Below are 27,744 nucleotides of genomic sequence, written 5' to 3' on the forward strand. Positions count from 1 at the left end.
ATTTCAGGGCCATCTTCTTTCCCCAGTTGATTGCAATTAAAAAAAAACAGGAGAAATGTCAGAATTACCCATCATGCTGTACTATCCTATTCCCAATTATGAATGGTCTAACTATTGAATTAAATAAAAATGTATCTGATCAATCTCACCTTCATGAAGATTATTAGAGTCAGTTTTGTTTTGTTTGTTCCTGATTACTTTCGAGGCTTTGTGCTGTTTTTGAGAGGTGTTGATGTATTATGAGCGTTATTACATATGTGTTATAACATATGCCTGGGAAATCTCGAGACATTTAACTCATTTTTATTTATTTTTCAAAGAGAATACAAGGCGGCCTTGTATTTATTGAAATTATGTGGTAGCCTATTCACCTAAACAAAAAGGAACAATGAGGTTTGGTTGTCATCAGCCATACTTACGTCCACGCAGGACTCGTACCTGTCTATCTCGGTTAAGTGGCGAAGCCGGATATACTGTGTGTGTAAATTTCTGAATGGAGATTTGACGTACAATCACCAGCAGATGTCGACCCACTCTCCTCTCTGGAGCCTCGCCGAAAAAACTCACTTTCCCTTGCAGCATTGCGCCTCCCCCCTCCCATCTCGCGCCTTCCCTCTTGTCTCTCCTCGAGCTGCTAGCCGTCGGTGTGTGTTGTTGTTGAAGCAATGATGGCGGCAGCGGGATGCGGATCAGCAACCGCGGCTGCCGTAGGAGGCCAAGGTGGAACCGCTACGGCCAGAGGTCGTTTCCCCGGTCGGCCTTGGTCGTCCCGCAGTCGTTTGCGCTCCGAGAAGCGATGGCAACTCGGACGGTCAGGCTTAGAAGCTGATGATGTGACTAACGGAGGGCCAAGGCCCGCAAACCTGGTTCTGTCGTTAAACGAAGACCAGTCTCACTTGCGCTTACTTGGAATAGAGGCGAGCCACAAGATCCTTGGCCAGGCTGGATACAGCTCTAGTGCGAGTGAAGAGGTGAGGTCCCAAACCGACCCAGGAGTTAGTATCTTTATTTCATCTTCTCACATTTTGTGTGATCGTTGAATGTGCAAGAATGAGTGCTGTCTACAGCAGTGTGACTGGTTAGTGCCATGGAGAAATGTCAACATCCCCTCGCTAGGCTAACGTTAACTTTAGCTTCAAGCTTGGTAAGCTAACATTACATGCTAACTAATGTTAGCACAGTGCAGCGTTCCATGACATTTAATGAACAGTCGCAACACAAAATACCACTTGAGCAAAGCAGCAGAACAATTCAAGTTGCATTAACACTGTTCCCTCAATTGGCCTCATGTTGGTTAAAATATTAGAGTATGAAAACATGAATAGAAGATATTTTTAAAAAGCCAAATGAGTGTGTACGCCAATTTGTAAACAGGGATCGCAGTTATTTCATGAAACGTTATGGCCCGCTCGTTATCGGGCCAGAGTAGCAGCTAGCTAATAGTAGCGAACACAAAGAACGGGAAGACTAGCCCCTCTGTATCCTGCACAGCGGCTAACTGCTAACTGTTCTGTTTTCATGCGCTGTCCAGATGCGGGCATAGTTGTCTGCCTAACTAGATAAAATAAGATAGAACACACAAATCGCACAGGGTCCTACTTGTCTGCCTAAGGTAACTGCGATAGTAACACTCGCATAACTTAGTTGTAATTTAAATAGGTAGCTTTTCTGCAGACAGAAGTGTTCCTAAACGCTTTCGGCTAAGTGTTAGCTAACGTTACCAAGCACGGCAGGTTTAAATGGTGGTGCAGAAGTGAATCAAAGCCAGTTTCTCCCTTATTGCTAGAACTGAAAGCTAGCACACATGTAGTCGTTGATGTCTACAGAGTGGAGCCGTTTGTATGCTTTTAGGTCACAGCTGCACGTATGAGGAAGATGTACAGTACTTGGAGGGAATCGTAATTACAGACCAACCTATCCCTGCAGTTTTTTGTAGGTGGTGTAGGTGTTCGACGTAACTTCTAAAGTGGGATTCATGCAAAGGTTGTAGAGTTCGAAGCTTGCTTGAGGCAGTAAATAATCTAGATTATCTTAATTCTTAGAATTATTTTGTTGTTACTAATGCAGGCCGTATGTTTAGTGCATTACAACCCAGATGAGATGAATGGAAAGATTTGGTTTATATGTGGAAAAGTGAAAACAATTGTCCATTGTGTGTCATTGATTAATTTATGCAAAGTCTTGTCCAAATAACCTGTTATATTATTTGACATAGCTGTTGGTCCAATATGCTAAGACATCAGTACATTGTTATATTGGGTGTATTGATAATATCGTCATTGCGCTGTGCATGAATTCATTCTTCATAATTTACATTCAAAGAAATGATCAGTGTTTCTCCATTGTCTTAGTCTGTGCAGTAGCAATATTTAATGTCATGCTCTGGAATTCAGATGAATGCTATAAAACATATGTTGTAGTTGTTGTTTATGCTGATGGTTTTGCAGCCTCCTGCAGGGTGATGTTGTATCACTTCAAGCATTAATTATCTATTTTTATTTTTTCAAGGGAGATGACTTCAGAGGATTTGAAGCTGAGAGAAAAGGCTCCAAAGGACCAATATGGTCACGACAAAACCCTTCCAAAGGTAAAGACTGCACCACATGACGCATTTGGTGTAATTTATGAACAACAAGCTTAAGTTTGAATTAAGCATGCAATTTAATATAAAAGAGCTTTGTTTTCTATCCAATATTTGCATTCAGTGGATGACCCATGGGCTTAGATGTGGAATATGGAATATTGATTTTTTTGTTTGTTATTTATTTTTGTTTTGTAGGTGACGCTGTCAACACAAAATCAAAACGACGAAGTGAGAAGATGCCACTCAAAACGCCAGCAGTGGAGGCAGCTATTACCCCACCTGATCCTATAAAAGATCTAAAATCTTTGGAGGAAATACATGGCTTATCTCCTGAAACAGAGCCTGCAAAAGATTGCAGGAAAGGTTCGAAAGGAAAAAACAGTGGAGCCTCATCAACAGCACCAAGGATTACTATCAAGTTGGTGGCCAAAAAGAAAGTGAAAACTGTAAAGGAGCCTAATAGAAAATCTGTGAAGAAGTTGAAGATAAAAGGAATTCAGGATCAACCTAAAGCCAAGGATATTCGGGGCGACCAGATTTCAAGTGCTCACGTCAAATTAAAAACTGAACCACATGAGGATACACATGGCACAGAAGACAAGGGAGGGGGGACTGTACCTGCAAGAAGGCGTGGGAGATCTGCTTCAAAGACAGAGCCTGTCTGCCAGACTAGCGCCAAAGTTGAGGTTGATGACCAAAAATCAAAGGAGAGCAAATCAGCCAATCAGTTTGACACTGTTAATGAGAGTGAGAGTGTAGAGCCAAAAACAAATGCAAAGAAATTAAAGAATAAGGAAATTGTGACAGAGCAAAGTTCTGAAGTTAATCAACTAGGGATCCGCAGGAGCAACAGAGTCACAAACCCACTCTCTAAAAGAGTCTCGGACAGTGCAGCTGAACCAGAAAGTCTGAGTAAAAGTGATTCCATTCTGGTGGAGTCAAAGCCAGAAATTTCTAGAACACTGGAGGCCAAACCATCGGCGAGAAGTGACAGACGAAGACAAAGCAAGAGGCTGAATAAGGATGTCACAGTGCCAGAAAACCATGGTCCATCATCCACAGAAACTGATCATTCGGCCGTAAAGTCCAGTGATGGTTTGTCTTTGAAAAGCGAGGAAATGAGGGTCCCAAGTTTGAAGTTGAAAAAGATCAAAAACCCAAAATATGATGTGCAGGCCAGTGGGAAAAACTCTACCCGAAAGAAGAAACTGAGAAAATTTGTCTGGACTTTAAAATTAGAGCAAGGAGGAAGCCAAATGCAGGGTGAAGAAAACACTGTCAAAGTAACAGAGAAGACTGTGAGTGAAGTGGATCAGTTCACTTTTTGTGACACCAGCGTCAACAAGAGTTTGAAGGGGATGGATAAAAAATCTAAACTGGATAACTTGGCCCCGCAAGAGAGTGAAAGCATTGACAATAATGAGAAGGTTTCCCAAAACAAGGCTGACGTGTCATTTGAGGAAAAGTCTACTTTACAGGTGGAGGTTGAAGTGGAACATGTAAATGAAACATCTTCACTGGAAACTACTAAAACAGATTGTGAGAAAGTTGTCCCACCTCTTCAGATCAAAAAGGTCTCCTCTCCTGGTAAACATAAAAGCTCAAAGCCTTCCTTTTTAATTCAGCAAATTAGTCCAGTGCCTGAAAAGAAAGAGGATGTTCTGAAAGATCTAAGTGAAGTTAATGAGGATAAATCGTCATGTCAGGATACTGAAGTCACTCCGACTAGGAGACTAAGGAGGAGGACATCAAGCTTTGATTCACCTCAGACAAAGTCTGTCTGTCATAAGCCAGTGACAACTCAGAAACGGAGGTTAAGAACGAGTCCACAGGATGAAAATTGTCCGGAGGAGCAGGTTGAATATTCTCAGGCCTCAACTGCAGATTGCAGCTCTCATGGTCTTCCTAAAAACTCCTGTCAGGATTTGGATGAGGACCCCTCACAGGTGACTGCTGTAAACTCCTCTGAAGTTCCTGATTCCTCAAAGATGGCTGGCGATCCCTTAGTGGTGCCAGGTGAAGTTTCTACACAGACCGTGGAGAGTGAGGTTGAACCACAGATCAAAGAGGCCAAACCACTGCCCGTGCCTTCCAAACCTAAAAGATGTAGAAATAATAAATTAGGGAAACAGAAGTCTGTTCAAAGGAAGAAGGCTGCTGTCTCTCCTGAAACTGTTGTCAACACGGAGTTGGCTGCAGTTGAAGCTACTATCACAGAGTCTGTGCTAAAGGAAGATATTCAGCTTTTAGAAACGGAGTTAACTCAGTCAGAAACAAAAGATTGCACCCAGCTTGAAGCAAAACAGGACCTTGTGTCAGTGGAAGAGGAGCAGATACAACCACCAGTAAAAGAGGAAACAGACATTCAGCAGATAGATAGTCAACAATCTTTAGTGTCAGAAAGTCAAGCCAATGATCCAGAAGCACAGTGCCTACAAAAGAAATCTCTCAAAAAACTAAAAAAGCGACGTAAAAGTTTGATTGGGCAGCGTCAGAAACACAGGCACAGGGGCAAAGATGGGAAGTTTGCTCCTCTTAAATCATCTGAAAATAGTGAGGAAACTGTTGAGGGAGACAGGGACATTTCCATCCCATTGGCAACTACCACACAGGCCCCAATCTCCAAACTTATTGGTATACATAAAAAGTACAAAAAGAGACAGTCAGGTCTTCAGTTGTTTGGGTCTAAAAGGCCAAAATCGCAAGCTAAAATAATTTCTAAGCTAATAGAAATAGGGCTTGAGAAAGATAGTTTGAAGCAGGAAGAAACAGACACGTTGGTCGACGGGAGACGAGCAGATGTTGTAGATGCCCAGCCTAGTAAATCAAAGTTTGTAAAAAACATCAAGCACTTCATTATGCCTGTCGTAAGTGCCAGATCTTCACGAGTGATCAAGACCCCGCAGAGGTTTATGGATGATGCTGGAATGTCGGTTTTGCCTCGAAGAAACTCTCCGAAGAAGGGTTTACAACTGGGCTTGCAAATGCGCCCAGGAAAGAGGCGAGATGATGGAACAGGCAGAGCAATATCTCCTATCCTGCCAGTTGATGAGGAGGACATATTGAGTGAAGCTCAATTGGATGTTGATCTGTTTTCAGCTCAGGACCTAGACGACAGCATTGATATAGCTGACAGCCTGTTTTCTGAGAGAAAAACTGGCAAAATTGAGAAGAAGAAGTCTCTTCTGAAGAACTCTACTTTCGATTGGCATTTGCCGGAAGAGTCTAGCGAGGAAGTTTATACACTGGACAAAACTCCAGAAAGCAAATGTGAGGATCTGTTTTTATCTCCACCAGTTGATAAGCCCACAGAACAATCTACTGACCTACTGGAAGCTCAGAAAAAGAAAAGTTCCCCTAAGTTTAACAAACAAACATCGCACCTCAAGATTTATCAAAAGCTAAAGAAGGCGCACACGGGACTTCCCAAAAGCAAAAACACAACTGAGATGGATAATATGTGCAAACCTCCACAGCCTCCCGTGGATTTAGCAGAAGGACTCGATGATGAGGCCATGAGCATTAGCCTTAGGCAGCGGAACCCAGACACAGAGAAGGACAAATCCAAGCTCAAGATAGAAGACCTTGATTCTCCTGGAGTGGTGAGAAAAGTTTGTGTGCGCGTAAGGACTGTGAACTCCAAGAACCTTGCGTTTCAGCAAAGTGAAGAGAAGGATTTAGCAGGGAAAGACACTGCCCAACTTCACTCAGGTAAGCAGACTGATTTAAAAAAAATCAGATATTGAATGCAAACCAGACAGCATTTGCTTCACTACTCATTACGGACCAGAAATTGGCATGCATTTCTTTATATCCACAGGAGAGCCGCAGTCACAACAGAACTCAGGCACAGGTGAAGGCGATTATCTTGGATCTGTGGAGAAGGGAGCTTCGCAAAGAGCGCGTCTCACCGGTGCAAATAAAAGAATGTTCAATCTGCTCAGGAAAGCCAAGGTCCAGCTCATTAAGATCGACCAACAGAAGCAGCTGAAGTCATCTAGGGTAAGGTCACAATCACTGAAAGTCATGTTCTCTGTCATTTTGGAATTGAATTGTTCATTATTAGCTAAATTCTATGTAATAGGAGCTGTCATAGATGAAGAAAACTCATAATTGCTAATGAATGATGCAGGGTGATTTTGTAGTTTTCAGAGGCTTGTATTGATGTCTTGTTTTTGTCCATTTATCCTGCAGCTGTTATCTGGCACGACGGCTGCCCGGGCTCGAGATGTGACCTCTAAGAGACAAAGGAGGAAGCAGAGGGTTCAGCTTGATGCCGATGTTCCAGTCAAGACAGAGCCACCTCAAGGACAAGTAAGTGTACAAATCAATCAGCTCATGGCGGACATCGATCCTGTTTAGTATCTTGTTTTGCCATTGTTTATTTAACCTTCTGCTATAGTCCAAACTGGGCACGTGGAGACTTGATTCAGATTTGGAAAAAAATGCCCCCCCCTCCTGTCAACTCCAGCCGCTCTGCAACTGTGCTTCTATCCTTCTTCCAATTGCTGTTCTTTTTTGTTTTTTCCAGCCACAGCTCATCTCTCCGCTGTGCCAGGAGTTCCGTAGAGCAGGAGGTCCACGTATCAAGCATGTGTGTCGCGCTGCATCAGTGGTGCTGGGGCAGCCTCGAGCCTTGGTGCCAGATGACATTCCCAGGCTTAGCGCCTTGCCGCTTCATGAAAGAACTGGCATTTCCCCTTCAGACATCACTAAAGGTAGGTGTGAACTGATTGGCAGACTTACCTGGATTTGCTTTCTTTAGGCACGCTCATAGAATTTCTCATGATTTGAATGTGATGACTTGTTGATGACAGCAGCAGTAGTTGCGGTTTTACTAGTTTCAGCTTCTCAATCCTGCCAGAGGATGAAGTAGTAGAGCAAACAGATGCATTGAATTAGAATAATTTTTGATGAATGCATCCGTGTAATATATAAATGGGTGCATCTCTAGCTTTGGGTGTCTCTGTCCATCAGCCCATCATTTTGATGTGTCTAAATTTGCATTTTGTAGTAACCATTGCTAAATGTTTAAATTTATTGTTGGCCTATTGCTAATCCTTCCTCCTATAAATCCTACTGTTCCAGAGATGTGCTTTGTCATTAGCTATTGTGATTCCATTTGATTGTGTATACTCAAGATTTTTTAATCCATATATGAGTTACTGAGTGTGAGTCAATGTCCAATTCAACATTACTGCCACCACCTTGTCTGCTACTGCCGCTGGGTCCTGAAAGGTGAATAATGAGCTGCTTAACTAACTAATGCATGAATGTTTGTTGTTGCAGATGTTGGGTCTCCCTCTGAATCAGACAGTCCTGGGCTGTCGGATGCAAAGGTCACCAAGGTCAAGAAGCCGTCAAATTTTGTGAAACGGAAAGGACTCGGGCCATTTGGATATCGCTCTCGGAGATGTGGAGTATGCAAAGGCTGCAACCACGAGGACGACTGTGGCAAGTGCATGAACTGCCTTGACAAACCCAAGTTTGGTGGCCCCAATACCAAACGGCAGTGTTGTGTGTAAGTTGACCGGTACTATGTATACTGTATGTATATAGTGGAGTTCATCACAGTGTTTGAGAATTATTAAGAGACTTTTTTGTTATTTTTTTTTCACCCCAAGCTATAAGAGATGTGATCAAATTGAAGAGAGAAAAGCACGCAGACTAAGTGGAAGAACAGCACCCAAAGGTAATTTTTCACTTGAGCGTGTAAATTTCATGTTGCTGTGATACTAATATTCAGCAACTGAGTGATATCACCTCTTTATTTATTTATTTGTTTTGTTTTTTTTAGGTTCCTCTAAGCGACGGCGCTCCTCTCTCAGCTGTGGTCATTCAAGTAATGACGAAGGGAACGAGGGTGCTGCAGATTCACCATCTGGTCTCCATGGAGACAGCCACAGTCCATCAGTAAGGAAGCAGCCAAAGCGTGTTGTCAAACCCCGTGTCTACGTTGACCTCGTGGACTACGACTCTGATCTAGATGACAAAGCTGTCCAAAGCTCTGCCTCGCCAGCCAGGAGAAGGGGTGCTGGACCCCGTTTCAGTGAAGGTAAAGTAACATTCAGAAACAGGACAAGCTAGATGCTTCATTCATGATCTAGATAAGTCTTTTTATTCTCAATACCACAAATGGTAAGTACGTGCTTACATATAATATGGAGTCTTTATACATTTTAATTAACTAAAAGTTAAACTTAAGGTTTTTTTGTTTTTTGCTAGAAAGAGTATCAAGTCTTGTGATGTGCCCCCTTTCTAATATATCTTTTTTCTGTCCTCTAAAGACTTTGTGTCACTGGATGGATTCCTTGGAGACACTTCAGATGATGAAGTCAGGCATCGAAAGTCCAGCTCACATCGTGTACAACCTGGTCGACGAAAACCCGAGAAGGTGGGTTATTCTGAGTTTTGTCAGTGGTCTACACAACTTTTTTTTGTGGCAGTTTTTGTGTTTGCTGTGCAACATTTTCAGAAAGGTCTGCTGGTTAGCACTGGCACACTGCGTTGATGGTTCCAAATTATTACATATTGTCAGAATCCTATGACACCAACCTGCCAATTTGCCTCTGACAACATGCCAAACACAGTGTTGCTTGTATCCTTCCAGCTTTTGGCATTGTGCAGCTGAGAAACCCCCTCAGTCCTTCCTGTTCCTTTTTGGAAATTTAGAACATGTTGTCAATTTCTGCAGTTTTATTTTTACAAAAATAAATGTCTGCATTGCTGGCAGCCAGTAGTTCTAGTTCTTGTTTAGCCACTCCTCAACTCATGATAGAGACACACATAATCCGAAATGGATGCATCTGAATGCACCTTTGCTACTGGCGGCTTTGACTGGTTGGTGATGCACTGCAAGTTGGGTGGTGCTTGGTTTTAGCCGTTTTCCGCATGGCAGCCTCATATATTGCAGCTAAACAGTACACTAAAATGTGTTACTGCAGTAACAGTAACTATAAATGCAGTAACAGAATCTTGATTCATATTTTATCGGCACAGCCCAGTTTGACAGTTTGATCTGATTTTCACGAGCCTGGTGCGTCATGCTGGACGGAGTCATTTGCATTAAGTTGAGGACAAGTTGTGATTATGCAAATGCAGATACAGTGACTGGTCCGAGAAATCACTTTGGTGGATCCGTCATGCACCTCACGTCTGGCTCTCCTGCCCTCTATAGAAAATGAACAGGATCCATCGACTTGAATTAGTTTGTCTGTACCTTAAGGGATGTAATACTGTAGTGCCTGCTATGTCATTTTAATCAAACTTAGTACAAGGTCTTTGTTGCAACTTAAATATGAGTCTAATGCTGACTCTGAACACTACCACACCGCTTTAGCCCGGCTCAAAGCTGGGCTAAGGCTTGATTTATGGCTGTGCGTTGATTGGTTAACTTCATAGTTAGAGAGCCTGTACACTGAACCGCCATAGCTGTGCTGTAGACTACACTGTAGCTGACCCGCACTTCCTCTGAAATGACGGTCGAACTTTGATCATCATGTGCTGCTTGTGCTTTCACCTACAGTTTTCTGATGTTGGTGTTGAAAGCAAAGACAACATTAAAGAAGCTGAAGAAAGACTTAGTAGCCTTCTTCTTTTGAGTAACTCTAGAAAAGCAGTCTTCAATACAAACCCTATGATGACCACGTTCAGAATAGTGTGCATGAACGTATACAAGGCAATTGCATCACCTATTCAGTAATGAGACAGGGCAAAAAAAGTTACGGTATGTAACTCCAGTTCCATAAGTACATCATAGCCCGTTGTTTGAAAATATCACTAAGTGAATGAAAGAATGTAGAAACAGTTACTGTGGGAAGGGTAACTAAAGTGTAGTATGGCCAGATCAGGGACAATACATTTGTCTAGTGTTGTGGTGGTGCCATTGACAGGTGAACTATAAATCAAAACTTGTGCCGTAGGTATCTTCAGGGGGACTTTCAGGTAACTTGCTAATCTTAGCAGACAAAGCAGCAGCTTTGACATAAGTCCTAATATACTGCCCTCACTATTCATGTTCTTAATTGCAGTCTGTGAATGTGTCATGTGTATGCAGGATGCCCCTGATGTCTATGAGAATGTGTAGTTCAAAGCACGTCCACAATAGCGCTTTAAGCGCATCCATTACTCTCCACATTCATGTTCACGCTATCTCTCAGGGTCCTTTGGAGCAGACTCCTCCCAGTGTCCTGGCTGCCCTGGCACATGGATTTGAGCAGAGAGATGTTGAGTGTTCTAAGCCTACTCACAAAATCAGGGTTGACTTTAAGGTAGGTCACTTGTAACAGTACATTTCATATATTTTAATATCAACATAATTATATGATGACAGACAGCAGTAGAATTCCTGTTTGGTGCCACCCATTCTGAAAAGAAACAATTATGTGCTGCTGATGATTGGGGTTAGGCATTTTAAGTTATTTGTTTTCTTCAAACATAATTCATTGCACAGAAAGTGTATTGATATCAGAGTGCTGTAACCCAGTCCCACATGAATCAAATTGAAGCTGTTTTAAATGACAAAACATTATTTATTATGTCCACTAGAGGTCACAGTTTATTTCTTAATTCCAAGATGAATGCACTGCGTGTTCATACTATGCTGTATATATGTCAGGAGAAATGTGACCACTCTAATGACTTATTTTAACCTGAGAACAACATTTTAACAAAAAACAAACATCGTATATAAAAACATACAGTTGAGCTCATCACTTCCCTCAGAACTTCAAACATAAACCCACTCCTCACATTGTCGCCCCACTGTTCCATCACAACTTAAACACCATCATAATGTTAAATGATTATACAGTATATGTATCTGTATTGTTTTCCCACTGATATCCGTCAGCAGACATAGTGTTATGTGGGTAACTACAGTGACCAATCTTATTTTAGCTTTTAACAGAGTTGTGTGCACGGTGTCTGTTTTCAGGAGGACTGCACATTGGAGAATGTCTGGAATATGGGTGGTTTAAGTATATTAACCTCTGCGCCGCTCATGCCACCATATGTCTGCTTCCTTTGTGCCAGTAAAGGACAACACGAGGTAACTGCTCTATACATTTTGCTCCGTTTTAATAGAAACAGTGACTGACAAGGTTCTCAGAAAAAATTCAAATGATTCAGTTGAAAAAAAGTGAATCCCTTCATATCAAGGATTTTGAAATTCAAAAAGGTCTTTTTGTTTTTATGAATTCTTTTTGGCAGATGCTGTATTGCCAAGTATGCTGTGAGCCTTTCCACCAGTTTTGCCTTGAACCAGCGGAGCGCCCCTCTGAGGAGAACAAGGAAAACTGGTGCTGTCGGCGCTGCAAGTTTTGCCATATGTGTGGCAGGAAAAACAAGCAGTCAAAGGTACAGCCTGCTAATTGGACTTGTTTCTCTCCATTTTACTTCTAGCATTAATGTAGTTCAGTCATTAAGCATTGCACATTTCATGTCTCTCTCAGCCATTGTTGGAGTGTGAACGATGCCAGAACTGTTATCATCTTTCCTGTCTGGGACCCAACTATCCAAAACAAAACAAGAAGAGGAAAGCTTGGGTAGGTTCATGTTTCTTAAAAAACACAAACTCATGTGTGTTTGCTGTAAGGATTCTAATGTTGGAACACATTGATGGCCCTAATATGATGGTTTCTGTGCAGGTGTGTATGACATGCATCAGGTGTAAAAGTTGTGGTGTTACACCGGGAAAGAGTTGGGACACTGACTGGAACCACGACAAGGGACTCTGTCCAGACTGTTCAAAACTCTATGAACTGGGTGAGGATCAAACCTTCAGTACATTTGGTGATCTGTCAGCTCATTTATTATCTACTAACATTACTGATCTATGTTGAGGCTTATCTTGTGAATGCATTTTTCTTTTATAAGGTAACTACTGTCCAATCTGCTTCAAGTGCTATGAGGACAATGACTATGACAGTCAAATGATGCAGTGTGGCACCTGTAACCACTGGGTGCATGCCAAGTGTGAGGATCTAACAGGTGATTTTTATTGTTTTTCTTTTTGAGATAGTTGTTACATAATTATTTCCAATTATTTCCTGAGCATGCATACAAAGCCCTACTTCACACACATGCTGTAGGTGCAAATGATTGAGTTTCTATTGTGGGTTCCTGTTTTCTTTAAAATTCCTGTAAAATAATTTCAGATGAGCTGTATGAGATCCTGTCCAGCTTGCCCGAGAGTGTGGTTTATTCTTGTCGGCCATGCAGTGTGACCCAGCCCAGTGCTTGGAGAGAGCTGCTCTACATTGAGCTTAGGGCCGGGGTAGAAAAGGTGCTGGCTTGCTTGCTTTCCTCCACCCTCACCCAGCACCTTGTTACCTGCTCACAGGTAGGAGACTAACCTTTATGTTTTATAAATCAAATATAGCATATGACAAATAAAAGACAGTCACATGATATGTTTGTGCTAAGAGTGCCTGGAAAACTTGAATTTCACTTAATGCAGTTACTGGACTTTGTTACTGTTCACTAGAATTTTTGCCTTCTGTGTTAGTGCTGATGTAGCATTTGTTTTCTGCTGCAGTGTGAGAAGTTGGTTGATCCTGACAGTGGAATAGAAGGACAGCCAGCCTGTGACCTCCGAGCTGTTGGCAAGAAGTTTGATAAAGGCCTTTATACCACATTGGTGAGCACACAACCTCTTATTCGATGTCTACGTAGTTGAGTACTTTAACTTTGCTTACTTTACTATTAACTGTGCTTTAATTTGCCCACTGTTGTGTGTGTATGGAGTGGAAAAAATGTCAGTGTTAATTTTATGGGGCTTTATGGATATTGACTATTTATATTTCAGTATGGATTGAGAGATACTCTATTGATACTTAGGCTAAATCAAGAAAACAGAAATATGTCGTCCCACTTTTGATAAAAAGGACTATACTGTATATAACAAACTGTAGGACTTATTAGGAAATGCTTAAAGACAGAAAACTCCAGCGCATTGTTGATCACTTCTGCTCACCTCAGATTTATTGCTTTTTTAAAGAAATAAATAAAGTAGTTTTTGATTCCATCCACCTGACAGTAAGACTTTGTGATGAAGAACTCTAGCCACTCAGGAAACTAAGGAGCTCAGACAAGATAAGTCTGGAAGTAGGTGCCAGGCCCTCTTCCCTCTGCAACATGCTGTGTTGTAGGATGGTGGTCACATGGGGTGTTGTCAGAATGCCTACAATAATGTTCCTGCATCTAGCTGTTGTTCTGTAGGGCATTCTGCCTAAACAGTGGTAGGGGACACTAAGATATGCAACCTAATGAATACAGAAAACTGTTTTTTATAGAAAATGTTCCATGAAGATGTGGTTCAGGTGGTGCGAAAGAGGCTTGAGCAAGAGGAGAATCTTCCAGAGGAGAAGAGACCCACTGCCCTGGCACGCTCATACTACTTAAAGGTGCTGTACAACCACAAAAATAGTGCAGAGATTTTGAGTGTGTGATAGACAAGTTTAAAATGTTAGTAAGTCTGCATTTATAATTGACTGGTATGATTTTTCTCTTTAGCTCCTCGAGGAGGTATTTAATTGGTTCAACAGCCAAGACCCAAAGGTGTGGAATCCATGTACCAAAGACTTGCCCATGTGAGTAATGGTTTTCATTCACTGGGTTGTATATGTGTGGACATTAAATTTGAAAATGACTCTTCGTATATATGGCTTACATAGTAAGCTCAAGTGCTCGGTGGAGATAGTCCTCCATCACAGTTACAACCACTGTTCTGTTTTTCCATGGCATCAAAAGAAATTTATCTTTTCAACTCTTGATTTCGTTCTTAAACAGGGGGATGCTGTCCCATGCTGTTCATCCTCCTACAACGGAGCATGTTTACGCCCAGTGGCAGGAGAGGGAGGAGCTCTCGTCCATGGCTCCGCTGGATCTCCTGCAGGAGGACAATGTGCAAAACTTGGATGTAAAGGAAGAGGAGGCAGTTTCTCCGATGTCTGGGGAGCCAACATGTCGGAACCACTTCAAAACCAGCAGGGCCGTCAGGCTCAAATTCAAAGGTAATGCCGTCAGGAGAGATGATAATAAGATCATAATTAAAAAAAAAAAAATCTTGTGCAATATTTAAAGTCTTTACTTTTGCGCGTGTGTATAGGGAAACGGGGCCGGCTTTCAAAAGCTGATTTAGACACCGGATGGTCTAAAGATGATGAGAGACAGTGCTCTTTGTGCCAAAAAAGGGGAGACCTCAAACCTAATGTAAGTAATGCATTAAACATTAAAAAATAGTTCACTGTACATCATGAATACCCAACTTTGAAAGTAAACTGCTTAGAAATACAATGCATAGGTTGTGGATTAGTCACTCAAGATGGTTCATGAATTCCTTTGTCGTGGTGTTGTTCTACAGGAAGCAGGCAGGTTGCTGTACTTGGGCCAGAATGAGTGGGCACACGTCAACTGCTGTCTCTGGTCAGCTGAGGTGTTTGAAGAGGAGAATGGCTCTCTACTACATGTACACAGTGCTGTTACAAGGGGCCGCTTGATGGTTAGTTGTTCATCTATCTTATAAATTGATTTACCTATTAGTTAAAAAATAGTAATACTTGTAAACTTAATATTTATATATTGAAAGTGGTGAAAAAAATCTGATAGCAATAGATCAGTTGTGCTCTACTTGTAAACAAATAAGCATTCCTATAATTGATTGCTGTTCTTCTAATGCTCTGACTCTTTTTGCATTTCATCCTTTGCTTCTTTCAATCCCAAACCCCTCTTAGCGTTGTGAACGCTGCAATAAGACGGGGGCCACAGTGGGCTGCTGCCTGACCTCTTGTCAAAGCAACTATCACTTCATGTGTGCCCGCTCCCGTCACTGTGTATTCCAGGATGATAAGAAGGTCTATTGCTACAAACACAGACATCTCATCAGTGGCAGGGTAAATTCTGTTCTTCCAACTTGTCTCTTACCATGTCGGCTTAAAGGTTCACAATTTGACTCTGGAATTTATTACTACTTGCTTTCTCTGTCCTACAGATGATAACTGGTCAAGAATTTGAAGTAAATCGCAGGGTGTATGTGGATTTTGAGGGCATCAGCCTCCGCAGAAAGTTCTTGACTGGACTGGAACCAGAGTTAATCAACGTGATGATTGGTAAGCATCTCCCTTTTCCTAGTTTCCTGTTCACAGCATGGCATTTACTAATATGAGCTTAAGGTTTAACTAATAATTGGTATCCACATTGTGACTACACAGGTTCCTTACAGATAGATAGACTGGGTGTGCTGACAGAACTTTCAGCTAGCAAGGGAAAACTGTGTCCTGTGGGTTTTCAGTAAGTTGCATTTTATCTGATCTACATTTAATTATATAAATAAGTCATATTTGCAACATGGAATCACTTTTAAAACTTTTTCCTTCCTAAGGTGCTCTCGTTGGTACTGGAGTACAGTTAATCCATTGCGCCGATGCAAATACACATGTACAGTCCGGGAGGTCCGTCCTGCTGTCCCTGAGAAGCCTGTTGAGGAGATGCCTGATCAAGGAGACAATCACACCATTGCTCACAGCCCCTGTCCACAGCCTGGTGCGCGTTTTACTATTGAAAAACTGCAGTATATTAAGAAATGAGTTGTTGTAAATGATAGCTAAAGACACTAATATTTTCAAAAACATTTTTTCTGAATCTTTAGAGTCTAAAGCCCAAGAGACTTATATAACAGAACCCCAACCCCCAGTGGAGGAAGCCTTTGTCCCAGGACCACCCCTAAAGTCAGATCATGGTGCCAGACCAAAGATTCCCAGCTATCCCCAAACCAGAAGACCAGCTGGAGGAATGTCCCGACCTCTGCCATCCCCAGGTAAAATATACATTCATAACATGTTTTTGGTTAACAAAAAAAACATTAAAATTCACTAACAAAAAAAAAAGTTGATACAATGAAAACTGCACAGATCTCAAGCTGCAGATTAATGATTCTGATTTCTCCTCAGGACTAACCCTGCTGAAACCCCACCACATATTGACCATAAGTGATCTGGAGGAGACTCGACGGGTTCGTCGCCACAGCCCACACTCACAGACAACAGGCCCCCGCACCCACATGTCCCCTCCGCCACTGAGCCCTCTGGCTGGACCAATCACCCTCCGTGCTGGAAAATCCTCCCTTCCTACCTCCCCACTGTTCCCACTCGGTGCTACAGACAACCTGATAAATTCCCCATCATCCCGCCCAGTCGGGGGTAGAAGTGCTTCCTCAGTCCGATGCCCTGGGAATACAATGACTCATTGTACCTCATCCTTCTTTCCCCAGTCTACCTGGCAGGACAGTGCAGGTAGCTTTCCCTCTCCAAGTCTGTCTTTTTCCCCATCCATGCAACATCTACCCAGGTCTCGCTTGTCTTTTGATCTGAGCCAGTCAGACTCAGTGGAGGTGCCGCACAACTTCTTAGCTTCACCGGAACCTGAGGATGTCTCTCCGGCAAATGGTACATCACCACAGGGGGATTTAGACCAACAGAAGGGTGAGGAAGAATTTCCCTACAGTTCATTCCACAATGATCCCAGCATGAGTCTCGGCCAAGAGATGAGGACAGAACTGGAGATTGAAGAGACACTCCTGAATGAAGGTGTGGCGATGAACTGTGGGGGGCAAATAGTGGTGGAAGGTGATGACCAGGAGGAATTTTGGGGAAGAGCCCAGGAGGTACACAAGAGGAAGACTCTTGTTGCCAACCTGCCACGGTCTGCAGCCTCAGCCAGAGATGACTTGGGCAACTCCTCCTCTGATGATGATATGGAGCACTATTTTGACTTCTCGCGGACAATAGTCAGCTGTCCCGGATCAAAAGACCATTCCAAGTCTCCCTCCTCCCCTTCCTCTCGCCCTATGGCTCAGCTGGATGGTGTAGATGACGGTACAGAAAGTGATGCAAGTATAGCGACCAATGATGATGCTCAGAAAGTTGAGGGTTCTAGCCAAGCTCAGATAGCCAAAAACCTAAATACTAAAAATGTCCGTGATTCAGAAGCAATCGGAACACAGGCTGTTCAGAGTCTGTTCCCCGAAGCATCATCCAATGATAAGCACACAGATCCGTCATCAGTCACCATCGCAGTCGCCAGCAAAAGACCTACGGATAGTTCACCACGTGATCCACCTAAATCCTATGATGCCAGTCAGTCAAATAAGGGCAACATGGGATTTGTTTCTCACCACATTTCCAGAAATCCTGTGGTCAAAGAGCAAAGCTCTGACACTCCTTTAGTGTATCAGGAGACCGTGCTTCCTACTCCAGTCCATGATGCTCTGCCTAACTTACTCACAAAGGTGCCTGAGACCTCATATTCAGAGGACTTATTCCAGGGTTCCAGTTTAGGATTTGCCTCTGGAACGCCTCTCGTTCTTGAGAGATGCGAAACTAGTACACATTTAACTGAGATGGTTCCTTTGCAAGGAGGTGCACCGCTTGAGGCCCAACAGTCTGAAGCTTGTAAACCCCTAAACTCAGAGCCTGACAGCAGTCACTTTGTATCATCAACTGAGGGCTCTACTGTGTTAATGAACAACTTAACAGCTAATACAGTGGAATCCTCATTGGCAAATTCTGCTGGTAACAGTCAGGGTACCCTGCTGGATCTTTTTCAGCCCTCCCCTTTAATGTCTACAGATGTACAAAACACATCTCAAGGCCTTGTAGACTCTCTGCAGATGTATTCCTGTTTACCAGGTTTCAGTCAGCCTCCTCTGGCAAGTATCACACTTCAGCCGGTAACATCCTCACAAGAGTCAACAACCTTCCCATCACTGGAGCCTGTGTCTACTAAACTAACCACTCTCAGTCCTGTTGGAGACGTGACACAAACACTGCTAAATGTTGCCCCTCAAAATGATCAAGTGCTGTCAGCTACGTCAGGCACTTGTCCCCCAGCAGGAACTTGTGGAACTGTCACTCTGCCCATCTACTCCACACAAACACAGCCATTGGGCTCTACGGCTGTCACCATCGTTTCTTCCTCTACGTCAATATCGTCTCTTTGTGGAATGTCAACACAGTGTTCAGCTGCTCCAGCATCAGTCCAAACCACCTCAGCCCCTGTCATCTTAAATGGTTACAACTCTTCATCTGTCCAGAAGGAAGCTACATCTGGTCACACAATATCCATCAACTTTTCTACACCCAGGCCAGCTTTAGAACCTCAACAGCAAGTAGTTCCCCAGGCTTTACCTGGGCATGCTATTCTTACTGTGAAGGAGGTGGGAGGTCCAAATGTGGATCCTACGCCACATGTCCTGCTTGTGAATCGCCTTGGGCAGATCTTTGTGAAGAACCCAGAAAGTAACACTTTCCAGCTGCCCACTCCCAACTCCCCCTCTTACAACTGTGTGACTCAGATTGCCAGCCTTTTGCAAAGTAATGCACTGTCAGCCACACTAGCAGCAGCTGGTAGTATGGCTGCTCCACCTCCCGTGGCCAACATAGCAACGGCAGTCCCTTCGACGGTTACACCTGCAGTTCAGAATCCAACCACAGTTACACAGCTGCTTACTCACAATAGCAATGGTGCAGTAGCATCAGTTAATGTGAAGAAACCAAGAAAGAGTACAAAAACATCAAAAGATGAAACTGTTCCAGAGTCGAAAAAAAACAAGAAAAAGAAGGAGTCTAGTGCATCCAAAAAATCCAAGTCCTCCAAGCCCCCAGGGCAGCCTGCTCTGTCAACTGAGAATCCTCCTAAGACTCCTGCTGAAAGTGCTCAAGCAATTATCAATCAGGCAATGGCAAGTAACTACACCCCCAAGTGGAGTGGGCTTCGGACACTGAGCCCTTCCTCGCTGGTTTTGCCACCTGGCCTATTAATTGAACCAGAACCTCCAGCGCTGCCTCAAACTCCATCAGCACCACAAGAACCTGCTCCTGCACCCCGCCCTCGTACCCACGTCCGCATGAAAAGAGTGTCTTCGCTTTCAGACCGTATAGTCACAAAGAAATCTAAAGTTGACTTCCTACAACCAGAGCCCATCAGAGAGGATGAGGAGCGCCGTAGACCTACCTTTCCAAGCATCTCCAGCAGGGCTTCAGGAGTCCGCATCAAGACCCCAACAGTGAAAGGAGTATTGAACCTGGACGAGTTAAAGGAGGAGCATATAAGTGATTCCGATAGCTCAGGGTAAGATTCTACTTGTCTTAAATAAGGCTGCAACTAACGATTATTTTAACACACTGTCTGCCTGAGCAGCACGTCTGCATCACAGAACCTCTTGCTTTTCATTGCTTTAGCGTGGCACCTATTTCATACATGGGACACGCATGTTAGAGGTCCTCACAGGCCCATAAATTTGTGCCCGAACCCAAAAAGACTTGTAACCACCTGGAACAGAACCAGATCTGTCTATTGGGGCTGCACTAACGATTATTTCATTATAGATCAATCTGCCAAACATTTTCACAATTAATCATTTAGTCTATAAAATGTCAAAAAACATTGTGAAAAATGCACATCACAATTTCAATTTCCCAGGTATTGGTAAAATACATCCAGGCTTTACATTATTCCTCTCTTGCTGATTGAAAAAGCATGGCTTTTCCACTAGTTATTTTATCTTAAAAGTCTACTTGCTGCCATGGTGATGGATGGCAAACACGCACACACACAGCACTTCCATCATGAGCTGTCTGATCAGGGTCAGGCCTTCTAGAATCCACTTAGGTTATTACACATAATGTTAAACAGACCTGGGACCTGACCCAGACCCAGTTGACCATTTAAAGCTTGAATCCAAACCCGTACATGTCCCGGGTTGAGTCAGGGGTCCCCGTTAAGGTTTCAAGTGTGCCGTTCTCAGCAGAAACAGACAGTGAAATTTTTCAGTTGACAGTCATATTGACATCATACCAGCAACATACCAACACTTTCACTACAGTTTCAAGTCTGTCTCTGTGGAATATGTCAGACATGATAAAATCAAATTTTATTTTTTAACTCAACACTTCCTTTATTCTGTATACTTTTTGTGTCTAAAATAAATATAAATTAATTTCAGGCTTCAGTGTTCCCATTGTGGGAAACTGTATATTACACAGCAGGGCTGTTATACATTTACTACATTTACATGCACACTAATAATCCACTATTTGATGTGGGTTATGTGAACAGCATATTCAGTTTGGGTATTCTAAATTAGGCCTTGTTCTGAATGTAGCATTTTCTGATTAAGATGTAAGTTGCCTGTTTACAGTCAACTCTGTGCATTGAAAACAAACCAACTAGCCAATAATTTATAAGACTGGGGTAGAGATGCATGCACAAAAGAAAAGCCCACATTTCTGGTCAGAAGTAGAAACACACCTTTTAAACATTATAAAAGGATATTAACAAGTTCTTGGATCTGTGCAAATATCACAACGCTGACCTTTTCAAGAAGATGGTTGAACAAATGATAGAGGGAGGCTTTGTTTGTTAGCCGGACTATGCACAGCTTTATGTAAACATTAGCCATGTAAACAGCTGAGTGGGAATATGGTAGTATGTATAAACTTTTTCGGAGTAAGGGCAAAAAACAGAATATTTTCTGCATGTAAACGTAGTCATTGAGTGCATTTGGGTTCCAATGGAAAATGTTTTTGTCTTGATAAATGTGTATTTGAAAATCTTTTGCAATCTTCTATTTCACAGATCAGAGCCTTGGGATTATATGTCTAAAGGCGAACAAGGCAAACAGCATGCTTGGGAACCAGTAGGACACAGCGCTCTGACTGACTGGAAGAAATACTCAGGTATTACTGAGTTTTAACTGTTTTCTAGAAATATGATTATGTTAAACAGTGTCTTCCACATATGGTATGAAATGTGGGACTTAAGGTGCCTCTGTGCTCTTTAACTTTGTTAAAATTGTGGCCACAACATTTAAGAATAGTGTGTCTGATTGTATAAATTGTGTTTTGTTAGGTGCTGCATCTGCCTCAGATGAAGAACCACCACCGTCTGACGAGGATGAGGAATGTCCAACCAACAGAGACCAGCCACACTTGAGATTTGAAATAACCAGTGATGATGGTTTCAGTGTAGAGGCAGACAGTATTGAGGGTAAGGCTTATATTGCATAAGAAATATTTCTCCTTCAAATTACCTGTGTTCTCAAAATCATGATATGGTAATTCTGTAGCCATTTTTGCTCATTGTATTCACTTGATTGTTAACTGTCCCCTCAGTGGCTTGGAAAGCAGTGATAGATGGGGTGCAGGAGGCTCGAGCAATTGCAAGGTTGAGACCTCTGACCTTTCAGAGGATGACGGGTGCGCATATGCTGGGTCTGGTCCACGATGCAGTGGTGTTCTTGCTGGAACAACTTCAAGGAGCCCATCGCTGTCAACGCCATGCCTTCCGTTTCTTTAAACAGTTCAGCCAGGAGGACGACCTCCCCGTCAATCCCAGTGGCTGTGCGCGCTCTGAGCTGTACCTTAGGTAGGGAGAGCAGTGACTGTTAACTGTGTACAAACAATCAACTTGTGCTAGCTAGCATCTTAACTCAGATTAATAGTAGCGCTATATGACACCATTCATGATCACCAGAATCATTCTGATCTATTCTGATTCTCCATCACTTCTGCTTATTGATCTTAAGTCTGTATTGAATCTATTCTAGCATCTTTCTTTCTAAATGTGAGTGGAAAGAGAGTGCCAGTGATAGAGATTGAATGAGCTGACTGCTGTATCAACCCATCTAGACCTGATGTCATTTTTTCTTTTTCTCTCAACAGGAAATCTACATTTGACATGTTTAATTTCCTGGCTTCTCAGCATAGACAGCTTCCTGACATTGGGCCTTACGATGATGAGGAAGATGAGGTTCTTTTGAAGTCCACAAGGTGAGGCTTCACACGGTTGTAGGTTTTTAAGCTAAAATGTAGTCTTACTACTTTCAAAAGCACTTTTATTTTAAAAAAGAAAAAAATCTCTCAAAAGTTTTGCTAAATTTGTTTTATTTTTAATGGCAAAACAATCTTTTCTGGATGTATTTGGTGAATTACCTTCTGCTCTTTTTCTTAGACGGGCTACTAGTTTGGAGTTGCCCATGGCCATGCGCTTCAGACATCTGGAAAGGACATCCAAGGAGGCTGTAGGCGTGTACAGGTCAGCACAGAACTACATTTGCAAATTCTATGTAATATTGAAAAAATACTTGTCTTGGAACCACATGCGGACAATAATGTTAGGTTTTAACATATTGGGTGGGAACAAATTATAAGGCACATTTTGAATTTTCCAAAGAAACACTTTGCGAAGGTTGTGCCCAAAGTGACTCAGACAGGGTGTTGCAATCATGTTGTCTCTCTGGAAGCCTGTGGTTAAACTGCAGGTTTCAATCCAAGAAAGGAGGGAAAGGCTGCACACATATAACTAGCTGTACTAGTTTAGATTCTATGGATCAATGTTTTAGCACATTTTGCCTCTTGTCTGACTGACATGTATAGTGTATAAGAAAGGTTTTTCAAATCACTGACCTCACAGGGGACTCAATATGAAAATATAATCCACAGAGAGGCAATTCATAGCTAAGACATTAACATGTCCACACTCCATCAATGGACAAATACACAGAGTAAAAATCATCAACTAGTTTGCAAAAGAATATAGTAGCATCTTAATGACACATACAATGTTTGGTGTCAAGTAAAGGCAGCAAAATTCATTCACCTTTTAAATCGGTGTGTAAAAAATATCTGTACAATATCAAATCACAAAGTGTAAATGCAAATAAAACATCTGGGAAGGTGTAAATGGAAATAGAAAAACAGTCAGTAAACAGGGATGTTTGTCCCCATTGTATTCTGAATAAATATATTAAGGAAACCTCAACAGGGTCTCAGTAAAACATGATGAAAATGGACTGAGCGAATGTTGAGATGACATGACTGTAGTCGTGCTGATGAGGAAGATGATTTTTAGAGACAACCTAAGCCTTCCGGTAATTTTAGAGCTTTGTACAAGGAAAATGTGAAGTGAGTAAGACAAATGACCATTGAAATTTATTTTGTGGCTGTAAAGCCACCTATAAGTGAAGTGCGATCATATTTTGCAGAATCATTCAGAGTAAATAAGTGCACACGTTGTTTGAATTTAATTGCAATTGGGTGCATTTAAGATTCATGGCAGTTTGTCAAATGTGCAACTCCGGATGTTTTACGACGACAATTTGGAGAAGATTTGTAAGTGGAGTGGTGGGAAAAAAATGTACTGCAAAATTATCTGTTGGCTGTGTGGCAATATTTTTAGTCAGACTAAGTTATCCACTAACAGAAGACAGACTCAAACAAGGGAGAGCTGATCTAACTGGTCCGTCACAACATGTGTCACAATTGCATCACTCTTGTTTATAAACTAATGGATGCAGTGTTGCTAAGTTGGTTATCACATACGTCTGGAATGTCTGAAGGAGTTTCATTGCTGAGACAGTGAGACCAGTTCCAACAGCTGCTATAAAGATGTGAGCAAAGTCAGTACGCCAAACCACTACCACTGAGGATCTTAACATGCTTGTGTTCAACAGATGTGTTCACAGATGTCTGCAATGGTCGTCATCAAAGTTTAGTGTGTTAGCATGCCAACAATTGCTTATCACAATCCCAGTTTCAAAGTGCTGGGACGCTGTGTAAAACAGAAATTAAACAGAATGTGGTCATTTGCTAATGATCATTTATTGATATATACTCAATGGAAAACGGTGCAACGACAATATATTTAATGTTTTACCTCATCAGCTTCATTGATCTTTGCACATATTTGCTTATTCTGAATTTGATGCGGCAACACATGTTGGGACTGGAGCAACAAAAGACTGGGAAAGTTGTGGAATGCTCTAAAAACAGCTGTTTGGAACATTCCACAGGTTGATTGGTAACGGGTGATAGTATCATGATTGTGTATGAAAGGAGCATCCTGGAAGCAAAGATGGAGTGAAGTTCACCTCTTTGTGAAACGCTTGATTGTATAAAGGAGATTACTCAGGAACACTTCGTAAAACCATTGTCGGTACACAGTTAATTTCCAAATGATCACATTCCGTTTTTATTTCCGTTTAACAAAGAGTCCCAGCTTTAGAAACCGCAGTGCACATCATCACTGTTGGTAACTTGAGCTCTCCAGCAAATTGACTTGTCTGACCTAACCAGTTCCGACCTTTTGTGGATGTCTTGCAGGTCTGCTATCCATGGGCGTGGTCTTTTCTGCAAGAGGAACATCGAAGCAGGGGAGATGGTTATTGAATATGCAGGCATCGTCATTCGCTCAGTGCTTACTGACAAAAGGGAGAAGTACTACGACGGCAAGGTTGGCGGGGTTTCTGTTTCTTTGATCAGTTTTATTCTAATGTAGGTGACCTTGTAGGTAATGAAGGTTGGAGGATGTATCATTCGGTTTCATTTTTGCCTTCACAGGGCATTGGCTGTTACATGTTCCGAATTGATGACTTTGATGTGGTGGATGCAACCATGCATGGCAACGCAGCGAGGTTCATCAACCACTCCTGTGAACCTAACTGCTACTCACGAGTGATCAACGTGGAAGGCCGGAAGCATATTGTCATCTTTGCTCTTCGGAAGATCTACAGAGGGGAGGAGCTCACCTATGACTACAAGTTCCCCATTGAAGATGCCAGCAACAAACTCAGCTGTAACTGTGGGGCCCGGCGCTGTCGCCGTTTCCTCAACTGAGACAGCCCTCGTACGAAAAGGAGAGGATCCTGTTTACTAGTAAGCCTTAAATTAAGGTGGCACTGGATTGGGCTTGGGGAGGCCGTGGGCAGTCTGCACAGCAGGGGAATTAGCCACTATGAGACCGATCAGGAATATTTGGCGGTTCAGAAGTGATTCGTGGACATTTTATGGATTGGGGTAGAGTAAGAAGAAGAGGAGAACCTGCACAAAAAAATGCATAACTTTTGAGAGGTTTCTTGCCTGATATGTGTTCACAAGGCACTTCTGCCTGTGAAGAGTTCAGATGTACAGTTGGCACAGCAGTTAATATTGTGGAGAAAGTGATTTGGTGTTCATGACAACAGGACATTCAAACCAGGGGGCTCCTGGGCCATTATGGATGACACCAACAGAATTTCTTTGATACACACGTCAAGCCTTATCTGTTTGAATCATGGTGTGTCTGTCTATAGTACACTTGTAACCATGATTGCTCCATCGTCCAGTGATGGGAATATTATAACCCCATCTGTGCAGTGGTGAAGTCAGTTCTTGAGCCATACATTCACCCAAACCTTTATTTGTGTGTTTTATCTTACATTTAACGCTTCACATGTTGTTAATATTGGTTCCTTTTAGACTTTTTTTTGTTCGTTTTTGTGAGTAACAAAACAGCCATGGTGCTAAGTTTTGAAAGGTCTTTAAAGTCTTTAGTTTGACTAAGGTGTTCTGCAAATCAGGAATTGTTTAGCTGTTTATTCACCCTGCTGAGACCATTTATCTTAAATTTATGCACTCAAGCAGTACTCTTATCATTGGATTATAAAGTGTCTGCTAGGTTTCACACTTAAAACACGTCTGCTGTTTTTCACCGACTCTCTTTCTGTGCTGAGTTTAAAATAGATTATCGCCATGTAACGGTTTCAGTCAGTAACATAGTGTCATATTTATAAAGACAGAAACGTGTCTTTAAGGCATGTTTGTTTTTTCTTGATGTACAGTGTATGTAGCAAACACTACCCAAGCCAAAAGAGTTGTGGTGAAAATCAGTTTTTTAAATATATATTTTATTACTCTCATGGCAGATGCTCATTAACTATTGCAATAAGACTTTGCTGCCCTACAGTTGCACATGATAACCATCAAGCATACAAATTTTCATCTTCATCTCTGTGAAACCTGCTACAGTTTATCTCTTAATCAGGGAGAGCACTGGTATAAAGCGTCGCCACTGAGTGTGTGTATTCAGCTCCTGCACCCGGCTTGTTGAGAACTGAGACTTTGTAGATGTTGTTGCTGTCGCAGAAAACAGTCTAAAGTGGAGCTGAGAGAATGCACTCAGCACCTTAAAAAAGTGTTTCATTGTTGTTCTTAGTCGATGTTCTGCGCTGTCATTGATGAGGCTAATCTAATTCACACACTGTTCAAATTGATAGTTATATTTATTCATGTTTCAAATTATAGTTTTAATGGTAAAAGGTTGTGCTTTGTATAAACGGTGGCAGTCTAGTGTATTAGGAGACCTCCCCCATCTTTTTTTTTTCTTTTGTTTACAAATGATGTCCTTTGTTTCACTAATTTTACTTGAATTTTCTTTCGGGGCGGTTCTGTCATGCATTTAAGCCTTTGTGACGGAAACTTTTCTAAAGCAGGTATTTTTAAAGAATCGTTTCTATTTTATTTTTCGTTCTGGTAGATAACTGACGGTCTTAGAATCAGCCACATGAGTGAAGTGAGCACTGTTTGCCTCCCCAAGCCCACGATCATCTTTTTTTCCTCCCCCTTTTCTCTTCAAACTTATTAGAGCAAATTACCATCATGTTTTGTCTTGATCTTAATCCCCTTTTCCTTCTTGCATGTCCAATCACTGGGATGGAGCCCAGATAACTTGTGTCAATCACCTTACTGACATCAAGAGCAGAGTCACTCCCAACACCTTGCAAGGATTCTACCTCAGCTGTTTATACAGATGTTTGGGAATACTGATGCAAAAAGAGAGGATGATAATTTAAGTGTAGGTTGGTTTTAATGTCCTGCAGAGCGCGTGAATGCGTACGTGTTTGTTTGTTTGTTTGTTTGTGTGTGTGTGTGTGTGTGTGTGTGTGTGTGTGTGTGCGTGTGCGTGCGTGCGTGCGTGTTTGTCTCATTTGTGTGTGTGTGTGTGTGTCTCATTCGTGTGTGTGACTGCAATGAAGGATGCAAAGCACTAGTCAAAACCTTAAGTTATCATGACCATCTCTCCCAGAATCTGTTAAGAAAGCTGTATGTTATATATACACACACACACATATATATAAATATATATATATAGTAGGATTATTTTAAAGTAAGTGTAAAAGACATACAAATGAGAAAATAAGTGATCTTTAAATTTAAGTCTTTGTTACCATGTACAAATAAACTTTGAGTTTGTAAATATTTGTATACATATTTCTAAACCTGTTTAATTTTTCTATGCACTTTTTTTATTTATAATGTTATTTGCTTAATAAAGATGTTAAGATGTTT

At 42.0% G+C, this 27,744-nt stretch overlaps 1 protein-coding gene across 2 annotated transcripts; it reads left to right on the top strand.

The window, feature by feature from the left end:
- The first annotated feature begins 665 nt into the window (after positions 1-665).
- Positions 666-27,744, top strand: kmt2bb (lysine (K)-specific methyltransferase 2Bb). 2 transcript variants are annotated; one of them, XM_041941863.1, is made up of 36 exons: positions 666-995; positions 2,509-2,587; positions 2,780-6,295; positions 6,405-6,586; positions 6,779-6,898; positions 7,116-7,302; positions 7,874-8,105; positions 8,209-8,276; positions 8,382-8,639; positions 8,872-8,978; positions 10,744-10,854; positions 11,520-11,633; positions 11,795-11,941; positions 12,037-12,129; positions 12,232-12,349; positions 12,461-12,574; positions 12,742-12,926; positions 13,122-13,223; positions 13,879-13,989; positions 14,099-14,175; positions 14,375-14,598; positions 14,694-14,797; positions 14,949-15,086; positions 15,319-15,477; positions 15,576-15,693; positions 15,796-15,874; positions 15,966-16,126; positions 16,233-16,400; positions 16,534-19,711; positions 21,218-21,318; positions 21,491-21,628; positions 21,754-22,006; positions 22,303-22,410; positions 22,592-22,675; positions 24,742-24,871; positions 24,979-27,744. In XM_041941863.1, the coding sequence occupies exons 1-36, from the start codon at positions 666-668 to the stop codon at positions 25,252-25,254; spliced, it is 11,670 nt and encodes a 3,889-aa protein (XP_041797797.1). In that variant the 3' UTR covers positions 25,255-27,744. The 2 variants fall into 2 exon arrangements, with proteins under 2 accessions (XP_041797797.1, XP_041797798.1); XM_041941864.1 differs by having other exon boundaries at positions 10,759-10,854.

The sequence above is a fragment of the Chelmon rostratus genome, chromosome 8 (genome assembly GCF_017976325.1).
Source record: "Chelmon rostratus isolate fCheRos1 chromosome 8, fCheRos1.pri, whole genome shotgun sequence".
In the NCBI taxonomy this organism is placed as follows: Eukaryota; Metazoa; Chordata; class Actinopteri; order Chaetodontiformes; family Chaetodontidae; genus Chelmon; species Chelmon rostratus.

Excerpts from the sequence above, each read along its gene's own strand:
- kmt2bb (XM_041941863.1), top strand. The coding sequence starts at position 666 with ATGATGGCGGCAGCGGGATGCGGATCAGCAACCGCGGCTGCCGTAGGA. Across the intron at positions 11,634-11,794 it reads CCAGTAAAGGACAACACGAG|ATGCTGTATTGCCAAGTATG; the intron begins GTAACTGCTCTA and ends TCTTTTTGGCAG. Across the intron at positions 16,401-16,533 it reads CCGACCTCTGCCATCCCCAG|GACTAACCCTGCTGAAACCC; the intron begins GTAAAATATACA and ends ATTTCTCCTCAG.